General features: G+C 35.6%; 1 long non-coding RNA gene and 1 gene segment (V, D, J or C); both read left to right on the top strand.

Annotated features, from left to right (window-relative positions):
* Nucleotides 1–7,533: 7,533 nt before the first annotated feature.
* On the top strand, nt 7,534–8,380 carry LOC140332046 (uncharacterized). The gene is made up of 2 exons (XR_011921032.1): nt 7,534–7,597; nt 7,798–8,380. It is a non-coding gene; the product is annotated as an uncharacterized lncRNA (long non-coding RNA).
* A 3,526-nt stretch (nt 8,381–11,906) lies between these two features.
* Nucleotides 11,907–20,987, top strand: LOC140332073 (Ig heavy chain C region, secreted form-like). The segment is given in 4 exon segments: nt 11,907–11,928; nt 16,507–16,812; nt 18,491–18,817; nt 20,845–20,987. Coding segments are annotated over 4 exon segments (798 nt in total).
* Nucleotides 20,988–22,909: the final 1,922 nt, after the last annotated feature.

The raw sequence follows: 22,909 nt of genomic DNA, 5'->3' as shown, positions 1-22,909 counted from the left end.
AAAAAACTTTTTACTCCTAAACATTATGTCAATTGTAACACAACCAAGGTCATCTATTTACTAACATACCAATGTGGAGGATTCTACATAGGCAAGACAAAACTGGCTTTCAAAAATTGTATCTATGAACAAAACCACAACAAAGGTAAAAAAAACCACAAAAGATATCAGCTGATTAGAATTCCAAGATTAAGTTATTAGTGAAGTTTATTGTAATAGTTTACATTTTTAATTGTTAAAACTATTACTTTAAATATGATTTGTGAAAATTGAAAATTTTGATTTGTTATGATCTGGTATAATTTGCTTAAAACTCAAACTTTACTTTATATGAAAGGGTAGACAACACCTGCACAGTGCAAGATCGGGTAACGCAGAAGGAAGAACACGGCGGATGTTGGCGCCCGGTGCTCCCTCTGTGCCAGGCTGAAGACAGATACGGGGATTATGCGGGACCTAATGGAAGAAGCCTCTCGACGGACAGACTGATCTGCGGGATTAAAGGTAAGTGTATTTTTTTTTGTTTTGGGCTTACTTCTGCTTTAAAGCTGAATTTGCTGCAATCAGAGCAATGGATGATTCATGGGTTTAACAGAAGTATGCTATTTTTTTTCTATATTTTAAGCAAATTTTAGATGAGACATTTTTAAGGGACACTGCTGTGGTTCACCCCTTAACCAGCCAACTGCCCAAAAACCCTGGTTGTCAGTGAAACAAAATGGATCAGTTAAAATACCTTTTGTACAGATGTTCGATTGTGGTGTAGTTGTTAAGACACTTTATGAGCATCTCAGGGTGGTCTGTTATTCAAATAGCTTCCATATTCCATCTATCATTAAAAATAAATTTATGAGCTCCAATCAAGTTAATGTGCCTTTCCTATGTATGATATTGTGATAATGATGTTAGTAGCCTGATGCTGGCAGTGAAAATCAATTACTCGGTTTTCCTCCCACTGCAGCAGCAGCACTGAAACTGTTTTTTGTTTCAAGATTACTATGTGCAAAGGTATTCAGGCTGGCATATGCACAGTACTGCACAGTATACCAGAAGAAGCCCCCAAACATCTGAACTGAGCTGCAAGAGGTTAGGTCATCCCAAGTGTGGATCCCTGTAAAACTTTACATTCGTATGACCATGAATTTACCATTTTTGGAAAATGGGCAATAATCTACTTGGGGACAGTGGAGCACAGCATTCTGTTAGTGCCTCTAGTGTTGGCAGATTTAACCTTTTGAAAGGGCTTTCTGCATTTTATGTTGAACTATCCACGGACATTTGTTTTTTTTTATTATTATTATTTTGTGTAATATTATTTTGTTGCTATATCATAAATTTTTAGAGCCACAATTTGGACATATTATTGTTTAAGACTATACATGCCTTTTGTGTGCAGCTGTCTTTTAATACTTTGGTTTTAGTGCATAGAGACTATTAGGTTTTTGCATTCTGTAGTATGTGTTTATAGCCTTGTCTTATATTCAGTGCCTCAAACATTTATAGCATTTAGCAGTGTATTTATCTGGAATCTTACCAAAATTAGGTTTTTAAGAAACAAGTGAAAATAGCATCAAACAAGATTTGCCATTTGAAGGTAATCAGCAACATCACTGAACAACAGTTATTTTGTGGTATTGTGCTTTACTGCACTATTCTTCCTCAATATCAGAATATAGATAGATATTTCTTAGACACTACAAAGATCTTGTACCTAAAACAATGATTTGGTTTCTTGCTTTGAACTTTTTGGGTTCAGTCAATCTATTTTTTCCCAGATACACACAAAATGTTTGGAGGAGCTTTAAAATATAAACACTTGTGTTCATTTTTTTAAAGGAGTTCCTCTGGTAGAAACCCCTAATATTTATCTGTTCATCTGCATAAAAATGTTGTATTTCATATTTCACATAGATTGTCATAAATCAATAAAGTGTTTGTGAACACAAACATGGGGCCCTATATTAAAAACCATAAATAAAAAAAGTTCTGAACACAACAATGCAGAACCAATGACCACTGTCTTATAGCTTGGTAATGTTAGGAAAAAACTTTGGTATTATCTCCTGGTTTGATTTTCATATATTTAATATTTTTACCAGTTGCATTATCCAACAAATGTATTAACCTACAGAAAAGATTCAAGGAAGAAAAGAAGCAATGTTTAATCTCCATTTCTAAGGATTTACATATGTAAAGGACCTAAGCAGAAACGGTTGCATTTGTGTAGAAAGTAGAATCTGCCCAGTGATCCCGAAAACATTATTTACTCTGTGGCTTGGGATTGCTACCTGTGAAATACAAAAGCAGCCAGCTCCAGGTATTCCCTTTAGCCAATGGCTCCAGCTTCCCTAGGTGTTAAGGCAAAATAAATTACAATTTTTACTGATGGATTTCTCAAAAAAATGTATAAAGTACCTGTAAGATGGCTGGCTGTATTAAGGAAAAACACGCAGGACAGGGGTTTTCTTATCCCATCTTTAGCCCCTTGTATTATATTGTAATATATTCTAATAAAAAAATGATTGGTATGGTTGACATTCTCACTATTTACCAGGTGAAAATAAATCCAAACATTCATATAATGTAGCATCCATTATTCAGGGCTATATCTGATTCGATCGGATCTTAACATTTTTTTTCCTAGTTCTCGATGTGCTAAATGAAAATAAATCCTAAAATTTATATCATGTAGCATCCACAAATCAGGGCTATATCTTCTATGAACTTTTATAAATGCTGTTGTTTCTATTAAATCTTTATCAATATGATTACCATAAAGTATTTTCTCATTTTTGTTTTTTTTTGGTGACCCTGGCCCTGCCTTCATTTGAATAAAACTGCCCTGACCCAATACTGGCCTTTTCCTATTATTATCTATATTAAATAAATACATTTATGTTCTTTATAAACATTTTATTTGAGGTAATTGTTTTGTGAATTTTGTGTTTGGTAATATAACTTCAGTATTTACTCTTTTATTTGGATTGTATCATTATCAGATACCTACCTATTATTATAAGCGTGAATATTTTTATGTTTTATATGAAGTATAACCCAACCTGAGCTGCATAAAGGATAGCAGAGAAGCTCCGGGATAATAAATCAGGCAAAACACATAAAAGATTGTATTACTTCTCTATGAGCCCCTAGGAGGTGGTCCCAACCACAGTTTTAGACTAAATAGAGCCCTGGGCAAAAATGTGAATGAGGGGCTCAAATGTACAGCATTCCTGCTCCCTGAACACCCTGACATTTTGTTAATCGGACATTTGCCAAATTTGCCCTACCCTAAACTTGACCCTAGTCAAGAATACACCCCAGCATTTTTATCGATGTGGATAACTCAGTCATCTTAATCTAATAACTGAAAGCTTATGTTAAAGTCCAAGAACATGACGTAAGGTGTGAAAATTTATGAAAAGACCATGGAGTTTATTCATAAATATTTTCCAGCAAGATTTACCAAAAGTTTTACAGACAATATTTACATATGTGAAAAATGTTTAAATTTTGTGTAAAACTTGGGTGGATCCTTGGTAAAAACACTGGAATACATGACAAAATTTCAGTAATATTTGACTAGCTATCGAAAATTGTAGCTATGAAAACAAGGTGTAAATCTATGATATTCTGGTTTGAAAAGCTATTCATACTAATTAAAGGGTGATATCCTAAAACAGGATGTGGTGTCATAGTGCTGCTTGTACAATACATTGAAAGAATAATCTGCTTTCCTATATACATCAGTCATCTTTCAGACTAGTTGTAGCAATGCTGTATTTGTGCTTTTTTATCCTTACTTTTTTGGCATCAAGTGAGTTTTGAAATATTTATTTCAATATTATCCAACTTTCTTCTAACATTTTGCTAAAATAACAGAATTCCTATATTCACATATTAGAGCACAATTACATTCACTGAAATATATTGCTTTGTATTAATCACTTATTAATTTTTTGTGCAGATACACAGGCAGATGTGACTATAGAACACACTAAGATATCGGCTACCATGCTTGGAAATGGACAGTCACAAGTCCACATTACATGCCGTGTCCAGACATTCATTTATGTTCACTGGTATGTACAGAAGAAAAATGGACAACTGGAAGGTATTCTCTATATGGACCGAAATAATCAAAGAGTATTTTACCACCCTGGTGCCAACCAGAATAAGTTTCTAGCTGCTTGGAAATCTGATGATTTTACTCTGACCATTAAGAAAGTAACAGATGAAGATACTGGTACCTACTATTGTGCACACTGGTATGGGATTCACACTGATATAAAACAACAAGAAGTCTGTACAAAAAAGATTAGTGTAATACAGTTTACTAGATGTATAGAAATCATTGATCACCTGGAGTACGAGCCAGCTATTAAAAACAAGACAGCCACTGGGCATCTCAATAAATTTTATTTGCTGAACAAAATACCCTTTGAGGTCTGTGTATAAATGTTTTTCTATGAGATTCACAAAGCTTTTTCCAAAATTGACACATTTTCTATTTGTATTCAAAATATTATGTCACGTTAACACAGACAATATTACAATAGCATTATTCTCTAAGGCTGATAGCAAGTAGTGTTTGTTGCTGAAATATGTCTCTGGTTTGAGTATGTTCAGCTGAACACATCTTGACATTGGAGTTAAGGACAAATCCAAACACTATTGAAGTCATAAAGGAAGAACATCTGATACCCTGTTTCCCCGATTAAAAGGCACTCTCTTATATTTTTTGAAATGCCAAAATATGCCCTGGGTCTTATTTTCAGGGGATGTCTTATTTTTCCATGAAGAAGACTACAGTACACATTTATTGTTGAAATTCCTTGTTCAGAATCGCGGGGGCACGTGTGCAGGCTTTTTACTTTCAGTTTGGCTCAGGAATAGACACGCCCTGCAGCCAGCATCAAAGACACACACGCTGCAGCCAGCATAAAGGACACACACGCAGGATCAGATATCTGGAGCTGTCTTAGAAACGGGTGAGTGTCTTATTTTATTTATTTTTTTAAAAATCGGGGGTGGCTTACTTGGGGATGGGGATGTCCTAAAATCGGGGAAACACGGTAGGTTGTTATGGTCTCATGGAATGTGGTAAAGATATGCTTACTTTAGCCAACCAACCAGGGAAGGGATGAATGGCACTGGCAGGAGAGGCTTGCAACATAAAAAAGAGATAAATCTCAGCAGCAGGTAAGGTGAGCAATCAGGAATAGATGTGGCAGGTGAAACATGTAACTTCGGGGGATACTTGTCAGAAGTATGTGAGGTGTTAAACTTGGGTGGCATGGACAGGAGCAGCTCCATCAAAGGCATAACAAGAAATCAATGGGCTTCCAGCAAAACTTTGGATGCTCCCCTCCGGGGGCTTTGTCAGGATTTTAAAAAGTTTTGAGCACTCAAAGTATTGATGGTGAACAGTGGACCCTGTAAGGCCTTGGTCTAGCAACAGTACTCCCCAGACACCAGTCCCCCAATCTAATGCCACACTCTTCAGCTATAGCAAGCCCCTGCTCAGCCTCAGGAGACTGGTTGCATTTCTCAGCACACGGTTGCCCCCGGGGCACAAGGGTTGGTGTCTGGGGAAGGGCTGGCAGAGAACCAGGAGCCTACAGATAATGCAGGTACCAAGATTCAAGCAGATTCAAGCAGAGGTCATTCACAGGTAATTCGTCCATCAGATGAGGTACACAAGGTAAAAACAAAAGCAGAGTTGGGGTCACAGGCAAAAGGTCGGTCCAGGCAGCATAAACTTACAGGGTCAGAAACAGACAAGGTCAGCAACAGTAAATCAGAGAGGTTCACACACCAGCAGCAAGTCAGCTCAGCTTAACACTACAACAGGCACTGGTGAATGGGAGCAGAGAGGCTATAATATCTCCCCGCCAATTACAGACGAGAAATTAATCTGCCTCTAAAATCCCCTTCAGCTGTGCACAGCCTCAGAGTGTGCACTGGGGATGCCAATAAAGTACATTTCAGGCTGCACAGCTAAAGGGAAACAGGGGCTGCTGCTATTTCCTATTTCTCCTTGCTGCTGCAAATGACAAATGACAGAATAAACAGTGTTTGATACTGCAATGGGACCAGATTGCTGGACAGAAAAGCTCCTAACAGAGCCTTCTCAGCTATGGGTGATGAGTTTATCATGTACACAAGTCTGTAGCATATATTGGGTAATTGTATGAAATATACTAAATGGAGGAGTCAGAAGCAAGTAACATGCTACTTGGAGGGTTCAGATTTATATCTAGCCCAGTGCACAGCACCCCCACCTGAATGATTCATTTCACCCCTGCCCTATTTTTATTGGAACACAGCGATACCCCCATATACACACTGCATACACATTATTGCACACTATTTATACATGGACACTGCATACAGGTATACACAGACTGCAAACTGCAAAATCACATGAGATACATGGTGATCCTGCAATTAGGGTTCTAGCTGTGGTAATTATTTTTGGTTAGCGGTATGGACACAACCCGTCCACTCTCCCATCGCAGGCTCAGACCTGCTTGCTAAACATCCTGGGGGGACAGTAGCACAGGTTGTGAACACAACTTTTGTTTGAAGTTTCTTCCCCTTTGAGTGACACACAGATCCCTGTGCATTCCCGGTCCGTATTTCATGATTTTAGTGGTCTGTGAGGACCAAAAGGTTAGTGACCACTGCTTGGTGACAACTGCCTCCTTATTGTTTCCCTGCCACGTCAGCTTGTAACTAGTATTCCAGGTGGAGACAACAATGGCTGTACTGAACACATTGCATACATATTGTTGTCACAATCAGGAAGTCAGATCAATGATATACAGGAAAGGCTGGAGTGCATAGGTACATATAGGTGGAGGAGATCAGCAGCAATGTGATGTAAACAATTATGAAAAGTAAACAGTCTTTATCTACTCAATTCTAGGTAGTTTAGATCTACTTTAGAATTTTTTTTTTATGTATTTGAAGATAACTACAACCCCATCTTTATAAACATTGTTACTCCTTTGGAAGCCCCAATATAACACTCTGAATATTAGCCAGGAAAATAGGTGTAGAAGTTTGTAAAAAAAATAATCTGAAAGGTAATGCAAACAAAATCTAACAGTATAGTTTTGTAGCCCATACATGGCCAAAATGCATAGCCTATAACCCTTAATCACAATGGCTATTAGTCCATTCCAGAATTATTAATATTATCCCCCCTTTCCTCCCTCACACACTGGCTGCATTCTGAATGTTGCCAGAACAGGAAAACTAATGATGTGAGGGATGCAGGGACAGAGCTATCTGAACAAGTTATAGTGCACTGTTGTGGAAAGTTACTTTAATAAGAATACCTATTACAAATGTATTTGTTTTGTATATTTATTTGTACTTTTTATTGTTGGTGAACAGTGAAAAAGTATGCTCTGAGTGATGAGTCATTTAGGTATTTTATGCTAATTGAACTTTAAAACAGGATGTGGTATATTAAACTGCTTGTAAAAGAAATTGAAAGCCTAATATCCTCTACTGAATTTATCAGTCATTTTCTGACTATATACAGCAATGCTGTATTTGTGCTTTTTAACCATTACTTTCATGTCTCCAAGTATGTCAGGAAATATGTTTTTATTACACTGTATTTTTATTTGTAATTCCAACTATATTGATGTAAAATAAAAAAACACAGCAACTCTATAAATTTCATCTGGAAAATCATACAGACAAATTTAGAATTTATTCCTAGAATTTCAGTAAAGCCAATAAATCCTTTTTTTAATTTTTTAATCATTTATTTTATTTTTTCAGATATACAGGCAGTGATTATAGAACAAAATCAGATGTCTGTTACTATGCCTGGAGATGTACAATCAATAGCTCACATTAAATGTCGTGTCCAGACAAGCAGCATTGTTCACTGGTATGTACAGAAGGAAAATGGAGAACTGAAGAGAATTCTTTATGTGACACTAGGCAGCAGTGGAACTGTTTATGATAACGGAGTTTCCAAGAATAAGTTTCTTGGAATACAGAAATCAGGAGAATATACACTGACTATTAAGATGTTAACAGATGAAGATGCTGGCACCTACTATTGCGCGAAATGGGAATACAGTATCCACATTGAGATAAAACAGCAAAAAGACAGTACAAGAAAAAAAAAAAGAAGTGTAATACAAATTATCAGATGTGTAACTGTCATTGACCACATAAAATACAACTAAAACTGCATAAAAACATGTGCAGCTGCTGAGAATCTTAAAAAAGAATATTAAAATTGAATGGATTTAAGAAACGCCTTGCTATGCAAAGGGTCATGCAAGCTATGCAAATTAATTTCTCTGAAATATATTTGTTGAATTTCTTTTGCAGAATAAAATATATTCACTGCCTTTGTTGCATTGTTGCTTTATTGTCTGAAATCTACATTTAATAAAACAGACCTATGTTTATAGTAGTTGAGAAACTTTACCCTAAATCTTGCGTAAGTATTCACATTGATTATCCAAGCATTTAAAAACATTTGCACATGATTAAGCATTCAAAATGAACAAAAACTTTTTGAACATTTTTTGAATATTTAAATATTGTTTGGGTAAAAATTCCCAGCTTTTTAGGCTAGCGGTGAGGTTGCAGTGCAGTTTGTGCCTCCTCACTGCCCCTAACTGCCTTTTTAGGTGGATCACTACATTTAGGAACTTACATGCGGCAGCCTACAGAAAATTAATAGGAGTGGTGGTTTAGTACTGCCTGTTACCGCCTATAATAAAATATTAAATATAAAATATAAAAGGCCGGTTTTTAAAGAGCCAGTGCAGGGGTGCAGGCAACCTAATGACTGGTAAGGTTCTCTGAGGTCTGAGCATAGCCGTAGCAAACAACCCTTAATATTTTTACTAAAATAAATTAGCTAATGGCTAAAAAAGACCTAAAAAGTGTTAAGGATTAGATGTAAGAGAGAAGTAGTGTTTAAGGGCACACATTCCAAGATAAACCTAAAATCCAGGCAAGCTGCTAAATTATCAGATAAAAAAGAGGAACTGCCAATACATACAGGTAACAGGAATTGTTACCTGTATGTATTGCTGCCATAAAGGTACAAAGTACAAAACTGAGTATTAAAACTGGAAGTGTTAAAGCAGAATTAAAATGAATCTTTTCCCAATGATGTTTGCCACATCCATAATGAAGCTTACTTTTTCAAATCTGATTACCACTTTTGTAACATCAAATTTATATGTAAGAATAATCAGAATTTATATAGTGACAATCACTGCTTTTATTGGAATATTTTAGTTACCCTATAGGTACCATAATTTGATTTATTACTATTGCTCTGAACAGATTTTTTATATGCTTCCACTATGAGAGAGCTATACACTAGGCACATAAAGTTAACATTAGCTAGTATTAGATTAGTCAGTGGTCCCCTATTATCTAATGCAGGGGTCCTCAAACTTTTTAAACAGGGGGCCGGTTCACGGTCCCTCAGACTGTCGGGGGGCCGTACTATAGTTTAAAAAAGAACAGGAGAAGATTCTTATGCACACTGCACAAAACGTATTTATTGTATAAAAAACATGAAAGAACAATACTATATGCACAGCATACTTGCCGATCATTAAAAAAAAAGTGGCGTTTACTTTGGCTTTAAAATTGCTTGAGAATATTACTTTGCATGGAAAATGCACAGATAAATTTGAATTTTCACTGTGTGTATTGAAAATGCAAATTTATCTTGCATTTTCCATGCAAATGAATAATCTCAAGCAATTCATTAATTTGCTTCTTTTTATACACCCTACCCTACACCCAACACTACCCCACACTTTTTATAAATTAAAAAAGGGCTGCTAAAAAAACTTTGTCAGTGTCTGCTACCTGTCACTCACTGCTGCCTTCATACATCGGCTGGATCACACTGCAGCACATGTGTACATGATCAATGTGCATAGTATGTTTATACTATTTACAAATGTACATTGATCATGTACATTTGTGCTGCAGTGAGCAGGGAATGAAGGCAGCAGTGAGTCTCTGCCTGATGGCTTCAGCCCGACAGCTCCAGCGTTACCCCGGCAACAGTGGTGTCACGTGACCGGGTTCCCTGGAGTGCAGATGGCAGGCAGCCAGAACTCAAGCAGGAGAAGCAGCCTGGGCTGCCGGCGGGCCGGATGGACAACCTCAGCGGGCCGTATTCGTCCCACGGGCCGTAGTTTGAGGACCCCTGATCTAATGTATCACCCCTAGAATCTAACTCCATTTGTTTCCCAAAATATGTTGGTACAAATTCCAGATCTTTATTAAATATCCGTAACTAATCCAATGTGGATTCATATAAGGAGTTATTCTTCACTCCTAGTGAAGCTGCCCACTTGGATAGCTCTGGGATATTACCAACTGACCATGATTTAGATTGGTATGTGCAGAAACAAGAAGAACCAAAAATATGTCTGTATGTGCTACATAGAAAAACAAGTTATGAAGATGGAGTTGATAAGAAAACGTTTTGGATTCCAGATGACTTTACACTGACCATTCAGCAATTACTAAATGAAGATAAAGGTACCGACTACTGTGCAAGGTGCCAATTCTTTGCTCATATGATAAAAGAGCAGTAAGACATCTGTGCAAAAAAGGGAGAAGAACATTGTCTTGTTTTTCATAAGAAAAAGAAGACAAAAATGAAACAAGACAAGAATGGCATGCTGCTATTGTACATTTGTGCTCATTTTGCACATTTAATTAAAAAATGTGAATTATTGAGACATAACAATGGCAAAAATATTCTGAAACTACTTGTTATCAAAACGTTTTGTTGTTTTGGTACCATGTATGGTAATTTAAAGTGTAGTTACACTTATTTTATTATCAATTCTCTTTGCTGTCAACAGCTTCTATGTCAGTCTTATACCTAGCCGACTGCTTGCTTAAAAGTAGGAAAAAGGTGTCCGCAACCACTGCAAAAAAAAAAAAAATAAAAAAAAAAGTAAACTTACCTTCCATGCTACCTCTGTGATGCTGACATCTTCACCTGGTCCATTTTCAGATTTAGTATCTGCAGCTATTTTATTTGGCCTGGCTGAAATGATCCAACTCCAATTCAAAATTGTTTCCTTTAGAAGAATATTATCCAGCTCAAGAAGATTAAAACATTGCTTCACACAAGGGAATAATGATTCTTCACAGTAGGGTTTTTATAAAAAGTTTACAATAAGGTCATGATATGTTCAACACAGGCTAATCATTCTTTTTCCTGAACAATTTTGTCAATTATTTTGTACATTTTGTAAAAGTAGTGTTTTCAGTGGATCAGTTTTTCAGGCAGGTTCTGCATCATCTAGTAAAAAAACAGATATTCACATGTTTTAAATAATAATAAATAATTGGAAAAACATTTTTAATTTAGTAGTAGAAAACAAAATAATCATTATTTTATTGTTAACCTTTTTAATTTTTATAGGTATTGTTAGTACCCATATGAGTTAGGACCCTGTACTCACAGAGGCTTATAGTGGGCAATGGTGTTCAGGACAGGTTCTCCTTAAATGGCCAGAGTGCCCAATGACCTTGCGCCATTTGATTGGAGGTAAACTGAATCCCCTGCGGCCGATTGGCCACAGGTAATTCAAACTACCTATATCCCGCCCCGCAGGAGTGCCACGCCCCCGGGGGGGTACAAGAGGCATGCATGGTAGCACGCGTACCTCTTTCCACAGCACCCCTGGGACGTGCCCTACTTTGCACATCCATAGGAGTGCTGGGAACAGGACTTTCTGTAATCACGTCCATAGGGATGCTGGGGATGCCGCCTGGCCGAACAGTAGTTGCAGAGAGACACACTGCGAGCAGAGGAGCAGCCTCGGCCATGCTGCCTGCTGTAGCGGCATCTCCCTCTGCGGCTGTAATCAACAGGGATGCCGCGGGCTCCCTGGGCAGGTAAGTTCCTTGCAAAAAAACAATGGTATTTTTTTGTAGGATTACACCTGTTTGTACTCAAAGTTGGTTCAAGGTTACTCATAAAAAAAACACAGACGAATTATACCTGGTGGTGGTCTTACTGTTGCTGTTAATAATTTGCTAGGCGCTATGGATAAATACAATTCGGGTTACTACTTCTGCTGGTCAGCTACAATGAATTTCCTAAGTTTCGCCTTGAAGTGAAAGTCTATAAGGGTGGCTTTCCAGTAGTCACCCTTGCATTGATCTGGAATATTTTTTGAGGCAGCACAGCATGAGTAACTATTAGGAAACGGTACCCCAAGATTGTGCAGGAACACTGTGGGGAGCATTAGCAAAGACATAGTCTACCATCAGCCTATGCTGTGGCCAGCTGGGGTGCCTCTGTAACTTGGACAGTGACATGGTGGTGGATGGGGAATGCTAGAAGTGGATGAACACTCCACGTGCCCTTAACCACGTCTTCACCACAAGGTTTAGAATGTGTGCCTTGTGGGGTACATGGGTGAGAGCGACCACAGTGGTAATGCTATTACCTGACATAATACTACATTTCTAGAAATTTCCAGGGGTAAACCACCTTTGGATCTGATCCTCAAGAGTGGCCAGGATCTAAGACCTAGTATGTCTCCACTGTCCTAGGGACATCAAAGAAGCACCACCTGCAAGTGCTGGTGCTGCATAGTAGCGTAGGCACTCTTCTGGTTAGGTGACTGGATTCACAAGATATCTAGGAATTTGTACAACCCCTGGCAAAAATGATAGAAGCACTACTCTTGGAGGATGTTCATTGCTGTTTTACTTTATTGCTAAAAAAGCAAATCAGAGATTTGCATATTTTCTTTGGCAGCTAAACATTCTGGCATTGAAAAAAATACCTACAAAAAAAAACTGGACATTGCTGGCAACATTTTTTTGTTCAGACTAAGTAGGAGAAAAATATTAGATACCCCCCCGCAAAAACAAAAATATATATGCTTAGTATTTTGTTGCTTCTCCTGTGGCATTTATTTGGCCAGGTCTTTACTAATAAAAAAAAAAAATATTTTTTTTATCAATCAGGTTACAACTCTCATGTATAATAATAAACTTGACCAAGCCATTCCAGGTTAGGTACTTAACTAAAAGATTTAAGGGAGGTATCACAATGAATGGCACTACATGGGTAATAGGTGTTAAAACACATGCTTTAGTTTATTGCAGTGTTCCTAAACAAGAGTTCCCTTGTTATGGGTTTCTTGAGCAATGAGCAGTTTGTGACTCCAAGGCAACATACAACGAAAAAATAAATAAATAACTTGAATGTACTGTTTATTTAAATTTCTTTTGTTCATACAAAGGATTTATTGTTACTCATTGACATTCTTTTTACAGGAAAACATTTGAAAATTAATTGGGTAAGCGGTTAAGGTAAAAATTTACACCTATAGTTTTTCCTGGAGTGTTAAATGTTAGGACAATCCCTCGGGATGCTCCAACAATAGTCAGCCATCATATGTACATCCCATCTACCCTGGTACCGTTCTTCAACGACCTTCAAATCTTGGTGGAATCGTTCACCTTGCTCATCACTGACTGCACCAAGGTTTTCAGGGAAGTTAGAAAGACTATGACTATGACTATGCAGAAAATGCACCTTGATGTTCATATTGCAAGCAAGCGTTTGGTAGCTCTCCAAGAGTTTCTGGACAATTTCTGTGTAATCATTTGCTCGTGTGTTTCCAGGAAAGTCCTTGACAATGGCTTTGAATGATAACCAAGCATTCTTTTTGATTTCTGACATTGTCCTGATGAAATGTCCATCTTTGATGAGCTGCCAAATCTGTGGACCATCAAACACACCGGTCTTTATTTTTTCAAATGAGAGGCTAGGAAATGCCAAAATGATGTACTTAAAACAGTCTTCTTCAGATGGAAAAGCTTTAACAAACTGCTTCATCAGGCCCAGTGTCATGTGCAGAGGCGGGAATAAAATATTCTTTCTATCATCAAGTGGCTCATGTAGAATGTTTGGATCACCTGGTTTTAGGGCAGATCTTGGAGGCCAATTCCTTTCCACCCAATGCCTCTCACGAGCATTGCTTTCCCACATGCACAGATCATAAGGATACTTGGTGTATCCGCGTTGCTGACCAAGAGGGAAGCATACTGTTTCAAGGTCAACACAGATATTACAACAACTCAATGACTCTCTTTATGTCTGCATATTTTTCACAAAGAGAAACTGAATGGCCAATTGGGACTGACCCAAATATATTGCCATTGTGAAGGAGGACAAATTTTAGGCTCCGCTTTGAGCTATCGATGAATGGTCGTCATTCAGTTGAGTTATAGATTGGAATTCCCAATTATTCCATTAAAGGTATGTTATGGCAATACACAAAGCCACTGTCAGTTCTACAGAAGTACTGCAGAAATGTAATTTCTCTGGTTAGAAAGTACGATACCTTAGTTTCCTTTTCAAGTAAGTTTTTCTCAAGCAGTCTTGATGCTAGGAGTTCTGAAGCCTTCTTCAATTGTGCCAAATCACTCAACTCATGCTGATCAAATCCCTTACGAACAGAGTACTCTTCAATTTCAAACTCTTCATCATTGTTGTCACTTAGTTCATCATCATAATTATGTTCTTCAAGAGAGGGTAGTGTAATGAAAACACACTGTTTGCACACCTTCTGAGGGGCCCAAGACTTATCTTGATCACCAAGTTTGACTTTGAAATATGCCGAATAGGCTTGCTCTACAAATGTGCTGATGTTCACCCTTTGACTGGGAATGGTGAAATTGCCACAGATATAACAAAATGAATCAGGGTTGTTAAGGCACTTACGACGAGGAACAGCAGAGCCAGACATGACCTGAAAGAAAGGAAATATGTGTGTAAGTAGAAAAATAAATTTTGCTTATTCACTTCGTAGAGCATGTCAAAGATAGATTTTGCTGGAGGTTCTAAAAAAAGTTATCTCTAACATTTATTTTTACTTTCAAAATTATGGACTTAGCTATGAACCTTAGCACTGAGGATCCCCTCACATCTGCCAAATCCATTGTGTTACCACACATAATTGCAGTTTTTTTCATGTTATTGTGCTTTGTTTTAACAGGGCCTGTTTTTTAAAGGGCTGTCAAAGCATGGGAAGAGAATAAAAATCAGAGAACCAAACTGTACCTTTTCTTTCAACACAGGGAGCTAAGACACATTGGGGTTGATTTACTAAAGGAATTTAGGCTGTTCACTAAGGTAATGTATCCCATTTAAAGGGATACTTCACTTTAATGAACATAGTGATAGATGTCTTTGAAAGGAATATCCAATCATATGAAAGGACATTTAGGAAACAAGATTGAATTTTGTAAATACACCTAGCTTGTAGTGCCAAAAACTACTGCTCTGCTTTTTTTGTCTGCTCATATTCATATCATTTAAAAACACCGGCCTTTTGTAAAAAAAATTATTCCCAAAACGTAGCAGGGAAAATGTGTATAAGTATAATATTCACTCTATTAGGAAATAAATATTGTGCATTAATGTAATAGATATAAATCCAATTGTCAAGCCAAGTAAAACATTTGTGTAAAAAAGTATGGAAATGAAGCTTAAAGTACACTTTTACATTAGTAGGGTTGATTCGCCACGTTAAGTGAATGCTCTACTAAATACAAAGTGAATGTTCACTGAGCTTCCTAAATAATGTGATGCTCACTTCAATCAGCTATTCATTTTCTAGCAAAATTAAATAATTGCTTTTTTTCACATATAATTGGGTTATCAGGTTCACACAGGTTCACTGGATGCACTAACATTTTGTACAGAAAAAGGCACTTTAAAAAATTACCATTCAAAGTCAACAAGTTGCACTTTAGTAAGTCAAACACTATATCCTTTTATGTACATTTCAAAAGTCTGAAAACCTGGGTAAGGTAACTAGAATTACACCATTACCAAAAAAATAAGATATTTTAAACTTTTATAAAATGTCCTATATTAAAATAATATTCTATATACATATTTATAAAAGCAAAAATGTACATTGAGGAAAAACAATTTCCCTGAATTATCAAAAAGTACATATAATTTGTAACAGATGCACCTTATTAGTGCTTTATAAATGGTATAAAACATTTTATAAAAAGGTGCTCATGAACAAAGTTATTTTAATGGCATATAAACTGAATTACTGTATTTAGGAATTGAAAAAAAAGAATAGGTTGTTTTTATGGGAAACATTTCTACAAAATGATAGATAGTTAACAGCAAGATAATTTTCTCATACAGTGTTAAACTTCTGTTTGTGTACATAAGAATTGCAGCAGGTGCAATATGGATTGCCATTATATTGGAATATTTTATATTGTGCGTTGTGCTATTGTTCTTTATCATTCCTCTGTCAACAGGACAGAAAAGGAGGGGAAAATCTTTGGTAGGGAAGACCACTATAAAACCTGTCAAGCTTCTCATGCTTTCCTATTTTATCCAAAAAATTAAAGAAATATTTTGGTAGAGAGTTCTGATTCTGATACTAAAAAGCTCAATGATATTCTACATATTGTTGTTTCTAGATCAACCTGTAAAAAAACCAGAGGTAACCATATTAAAGTCTAGCATTGAAGATGTGAAGAGAGAAGGGTTTGCAATTTATATGTGCAGCCTGCAGAATTTTTTCCCTGGTGTGATCAGAGTGATCTGGAATGAAGACAACAATGAAGTGGAGTCGGAACAAACTGAAATTCAACACAATATTGCCAGTAAAACGTATTTACTGAGCAGCTGGATAAAAGTACCAAAATCTAACCTGAAAAAGAAATTTACATGCAAGTACAAACATGAGGCAACCGGAAGTGAATGGATAACGGAACATGTACCAGGTATAGTTGGAATTCCATCCCACAGTGGGTTCAGTGGGTCTGCTATTTGGTATTTCCATTAACATATGTAGATATTTGAGATAAACTTTAGGAAAGTTATATTGACTTGTCTGACTTTTTAATTGTGGTCAGGAGGATTAGAATGGCTAATAGTCTTTGGTATATGCCAGATCTCTTACCAATATTGTCAAGCACAAGTTTAGTGTCAATGTGTGTTTGAGCTCTAAAAAAAAAAAGGCAGGAAGGCTTATGAACTGGAGCCGAAAGTTAGGGTAGTTTCAGACACTCTATTTTCATTCCCTTGCTTGGAAGTGGGCATGTCTAGGTGGGTGTTATGATTGACTCCCTAAAAAGGGGGTTTCCAGATATCTGCCTTCTCACCAAAGGAAATTAATACAGAGATAATGGTGCAATGATGCATGGACATCATCTTTCGTCTGAACCCTTCATAAACCCATTAGCCCAAAACTATTATTGGGAATTTTAAGGTGTGTATGTCTACTTATAGGTACAAGAATTTCCAAGATGGAGTACTATTTTTTGTTATTAGGTAAAACTGAAATTAGAGTAAACCTAAAATGAAATGTGTAGGCTATGTTGATTTTCTGTATATGCTAACAACATGTTTGTTCCTTAAAGTTAAAGTATACCTAAGTTAAAGTATAAAGTATACCTAAATTTAAAATAAAGTTTTAGCTTCACTAATATATAAAAGCAGGCAACATGTTAAATTATATAAAGTCCAAAGTGATATGAATATCTGTTTTGATTACTAGCTAAGAAAACACAGAATCCAGAGAATCATCAGGACAGAAAGCCAATATTCCGAAATGGAAGCTTACAAATTACTAAGTGCCTTCTTTTACCTCTGCTTCCAAAAATAATGGCTAGTGGCTCTTTAACATGTATTTTTCATGCAGTATACATGAATTAGTGTGTGCCTGCTATTATCTGAATAGCATATATTAGAAATAAATGAAAAATAAACAAAATACTTTGGAATATGCAATGCAGATTCATGGTTGTTTCCATTGTGTTTTATTCTAATAATGTATTTATTGAATCCCTGTAGATATGTTACATTTTGTATTGATGGTATATGTCATAAAGTTTGTTAAGAATGTTTCTACCATAGCTGTTCATGACTACTACTTTACCATATATAAATCCACTGCATAAAATATTAGTGATTGAAAAAATCTTTTAAATAACTTTTAACTTTTCAAATATTGTCAAACATAAAAACAACAAATATGAATATTGAATGTGTTTAAATATTCCTACAATATAGTTTTCTTGCCTCCTATGTGACATAATCATAATACGTGCAGATATATACATTTGTAAATATATGGATCATATAGGCATTTAACATTGCTTAGTTTGTATTATTAGTATAATTTTGCTTAGTTGTAGATAGAATTTGAGATATAAGAACTTTCATCAGGGTTTTTTTGTCATGACTATGCAGGGATGATTTTCCTTTATGTTTTACTGTTGCATGAAGAAGGAAAGTGAGGAAATCTTTAAAATAAAAACCTGACATAAGTATTTACCCTTCACACTTATATGTAAAAAAACATTTTTGGAGCTGGCAGTCATATACAACTCATGAACATAAAAGTCATAAACATTATTTTGACTTATTTTCGGTTTGTGTTGTAATTGTTCTTTCCAGATGAACCAGTGAAGGAACCAGTAGTGACCATCTTGAAATCAAGCAGGGTAGAGGTGGTTAGAGAAGGGTTTGCAATTTACACATGCATCCTTCAGAATTTTTTCCCTGATAACATCAGAGTGGTCTGGAATGAAGGTGACAACAAGAATGAGCTGGAATCAGAGCAAAGTGAAATTGTACACAATATCAATAACAACATGTATTCACTTAGCAGCTGGATAAAAGTTACAAAATATGACCTGAGCAAGACATTTACCTGCAAGTACAATCAGGGAACCAATGAAGGCTGGAAACATACGTCCGTATCAGGAAATGAGTACATACAAGGTATGCAAATACACTAAGCACAAAGATTATTTATGAGAACTATCAGTGTTCAAGATAATAGCTGGTTTTGAAGTAGGTCAAAGTTAATGTAAAAAAGTAATTTATATTAAATATTATTTAAAAAAAAATATATAAAGTAGTTATAGATTGCAAAATGTATTTCTATGAGTATGCATATCTATAGAAACTGTATAATAAATAGAAATAATTAAATGATCTGATCAAATCCAGTGCAACCAAGAGAAACAATACAGCAGAAAAGACAAAACTAATCAACTTCTTCTTTACCACAAGTGTCAACACACAAAACTGTTAAAAAAGTATAGGATATTGTGTGCATGGTGGCCAACAGGTGCAGTGTATTGACAGAGGGAGTAAAGGTCAATGAAATAATGTATTTTGACAGATCCACAGAGGGTGTTTCAGACTTCTTCAAGGACAACAGGATACAAAACCTATCAGCATTAATTAAGTGCCTGATGAATGAGTTACAATATACCTTAGGAAACTCATTGGACTTGATTTATTAAAGCTCTCCTGGGCTGGAGAAGATAAAGTATCAAAAAATACTCCCCTTGCCGCTCTCTCCGCTCCTCCAATGACCTACTACTGACTTCCTCACTCATAACCTCATCACACGCACGAATACAAGACTTTTCTAGAGCTGCTCCAACTCTCTGGAATGGTCTTCCTCGTCCTATTCGGCTTGCTCCTACTTTCTGCTCATTTAAAAGAGCACTCAAAACCCATTTTTTCAAACTTGCCTACCCGGCTTCTTCTGTCATTTGAAACCATCACTACTTCCCACACTACATATCTCACATCCTTTGTGTGTGAAATTCCCCCACCTACTAGATTGTAAGCTCTTCGGGGCAGGGTCCTCTCCTCCTGTATCACTGTCTGTATTAGTCTGTCATTTGCAATCCCTATTTAATGTACAGCGCTGCGTAATATGTTGGCGCTATATAAATCCTGAATAATAATTATAATAATAATAATGGGAAAATCCAGGTGATCCAGCAAACCTGGATTGGATTTGCTCCAGGATTAAAAACATTTGCCAACTAATAACGTATCATTTAATGAAATTAATTTCAGGTTTGCTGGACCACTCAGGTTCTCCCGTGGAAGTCAATCTTCTCTAGTGATTGAGAGCTTTAGTAAATCAGGTCCTTTGAGGTAAACAGAAAAAAAATTGTTCATTTTGCATAAAGACCTGAACCTTTTTCTAAAATTGCAATAGCCTGGGACATGACCAGAAGATGTGAAGCATCAGACCAACAGCTCCAGCAATCATTATTAATCTGTCAGAACAAAAGGTGTATTTGCTCAGGAGTATGATACTACCTAGAGAAAATCTGATATACCACTTTGATGCCACTGCTGATGGAGGAGACATGAGTCAGTGTAACAATCCCAGTCTTATGTGCAGAGGAAAAAATAACTCCCAGTTCCATTAACTTTGAAAACTATTGAACCTTTAAAATTTATTTTGTGTTATTATTAGTGAAAGCTAATATGAGGTTTCCTTAAATGCTGCTTTAATTCACGTGATAGTAGTAGGAGCAACATGTTGCTGGGTCAGGTAGCAAGTAAGTTACACCTCAGTATTCACAATTTATTGCAGGGAAAAAGCTGTTGGGTATATATACTATATATATTTACAGGTAGTCCCCGAGTTAAGGACATCTGACATACTGATGACTCCTAGAAACGGGCTTCCCTGCTCACTGTGCAGGATGGAGGTTTGATGGAAAGAGGGAGGCGGTTTGCGTGGCTTGCAGAAGAAGTCTTTTGTTAAACACAGCTGAGGTTGTGGGTGATCTTAAGGCTTGAGCTCTTCTGCAACAACTTGTAACTCTTTATTGACCAAGACAAACTCTGCAGTTCTTTCTTTTTGCATATCAAAGCACAGCTTGCTCCAGAAGTTAATTAATTAACACAACCAATATAATCCTTGTGATGATTCAACATAAAATAGACATGTTGAATAACTTGTTTTATTTTGTTTTTACTAATTCTTCCAGGTACAGGTACCCTAAGAAAAGGACTTTTGGTGAGATGCAAAGCAGCACAAATTACCTATGCAATGTTACTCCTGAAAAGCATTATGTATTGTCCACTTCTGATTTTCCTGAAGTCCAAGTCCAGTTCAAAGATCAAGCATTAACTACTCAACTGTAGAAGAAATGTAATCTAAAAAGAGGAAAATACATTGGATTTGCTTTTATTTTTTTGTTTTGTTGGTGAGATGCAAAGCAGCACAAATTACCTATGCAATGTTACTCCTGAAAAGCATTATGTATTGTCCACTTCTGATTTTCCTGAAGTCCAAGTCCAGTTCAAAGATCAAGCATTAACTACTCAACTGTAGAAGAAATGTAATCTAAAAAGAGGAAAATACATTGGATTTGCTTTTATTTTTTTGTTTTGTTTTTTGTAATCAAAATTGTTTACTTGCCCTAGTATTTAGTTATATGATCTGACACACTTCACAAAACAGTTACAATACAATTTTTTTTTTTTTTTTACAGTACAATTACAAAACTACATAAATACTATAGCAGGATCTAGTTTAGATTTTTAGGCTAAATGATTAGATTTGCACCTCTGATAATAATATTATATTTATTATTATAATATATAATAATATATTATTATATATAATATAATTATATATTATTATATATTAATATTATAATTGTAATGAACTTAAAAATGGTAAAGTTTAAAGTGTACTTGAACTCTAGATATCTTTTTTATATAAAATATATTTTTACGTTGCCTCTTTGAAATTCAATACCTTAGATCTTCCTACTCATGGCTGTAGGTGGGCATTAGGTCTTTAAGTAGGAACTGGGAATATTTTAAGAATTTGATGTAAAAATTGAAAAACCAGTACAGGTTAACAGAAAAGCTAATGCAAAAATGTTGAGTTAATCTACATGGCCGGAAGAACAGATATTCCCAGTATCGTTAATGCCACTATAAAAGCAGGGACATTTAAAAAAAAAACAAATAAAACTAAAACAAAAAAAAAGAATTTGAAAAAAAAAAACAATAGTACTATTATTTTGGTAGGCAGCATTCAACGTTAAGCAGGAAATGCAGAATAAAAATAAAATTAGAACAGGTTTATAAAAATGTATGTTGGAAGTCTATAGACACTCTACAAAAACTTTATAAAGCCACATCCTTAATATTAGATTTGGGCAGCAACTAATAAGTACAGAGAAGATTTTTAAATAATGATAAAGATAAACAACTAATCTAAAACAAATAGGATAAAAATACTAGATTTATTTAGTTTGACAAGAAAAAGCAGCCTATGGTTTAGTATGAAAAATGTATTTAAGAATGCAAATTAAGTTTTAATCCCAGGAATTTTGCAATAATGTGGCAATGTCAAATTTTTGATGGAAACGAGTATTTTACCTTCAAATAGGAAAGGAATTCTTTACAGAAAGACCAGTGAAAACGTGCAATGCATTATTTAAAAAAATAATATTTGTAAAACAATAAACCCAAAAAATCAACAAAACAATTCTTACATTTTATTTATGGAAATAAACAAGCTGGCTTTAGAACAGCATTTTCCTGTAAGGGGCAACTGGCCACAACAATTCAGAGAGGTTTGCTTTGTTTAAATATTTACCTTAAAGATTTCAATGTAATAAATTCAATAAACCTATATATAATAAATGTACTCTAAAGTACAATGTACTGTATTTTTTTCTAGGTACCCTCTGAATGTATCTTTCACATGGTTACTTGCATTGCTACAAACTTATATTGCTGTTGCTTAAAATATAAATCTTCTTGATATGAGCCTTCATACAATATCTTTATACAAACTTTTAAAATCTGTTACATTGTCTTATGAACCTCAATAAAAATATACTTCAATGAAAAAAAAAAAAATATATATATATATATATATATATATATATATATATATTAGGTGTATTTTTTCTTGTGTTACTGCTTTTTTGTTTGTGTTACTGCTGTTGTTTAGTACATTTGGAAGACTATATAAATTCATTATCCTTACTAGTGAATTTTCACTGCCACTCAGAGCCCCTATGTTGTCTA

This window comes from Pyxicephalus adspersus, chromosome 5 (genome assembly GCF_032062135.1).
Source record: "Pyxicephalus adspersus chromosome 5, UCB_Pads_2.0, whole genome shotgun sequence".
Taxonomy (NCBI): Eukaryota; Metazoa; Chordata; class Amphibia; order Anura; family Pyxicephalidae; genus Pyxicephalus; species Pyxicephalus adspersus.
Note: the sequence above shows the minus strand (reverse complement) of the source record. Positions and strands in the feature narration are given on the sequence as shown.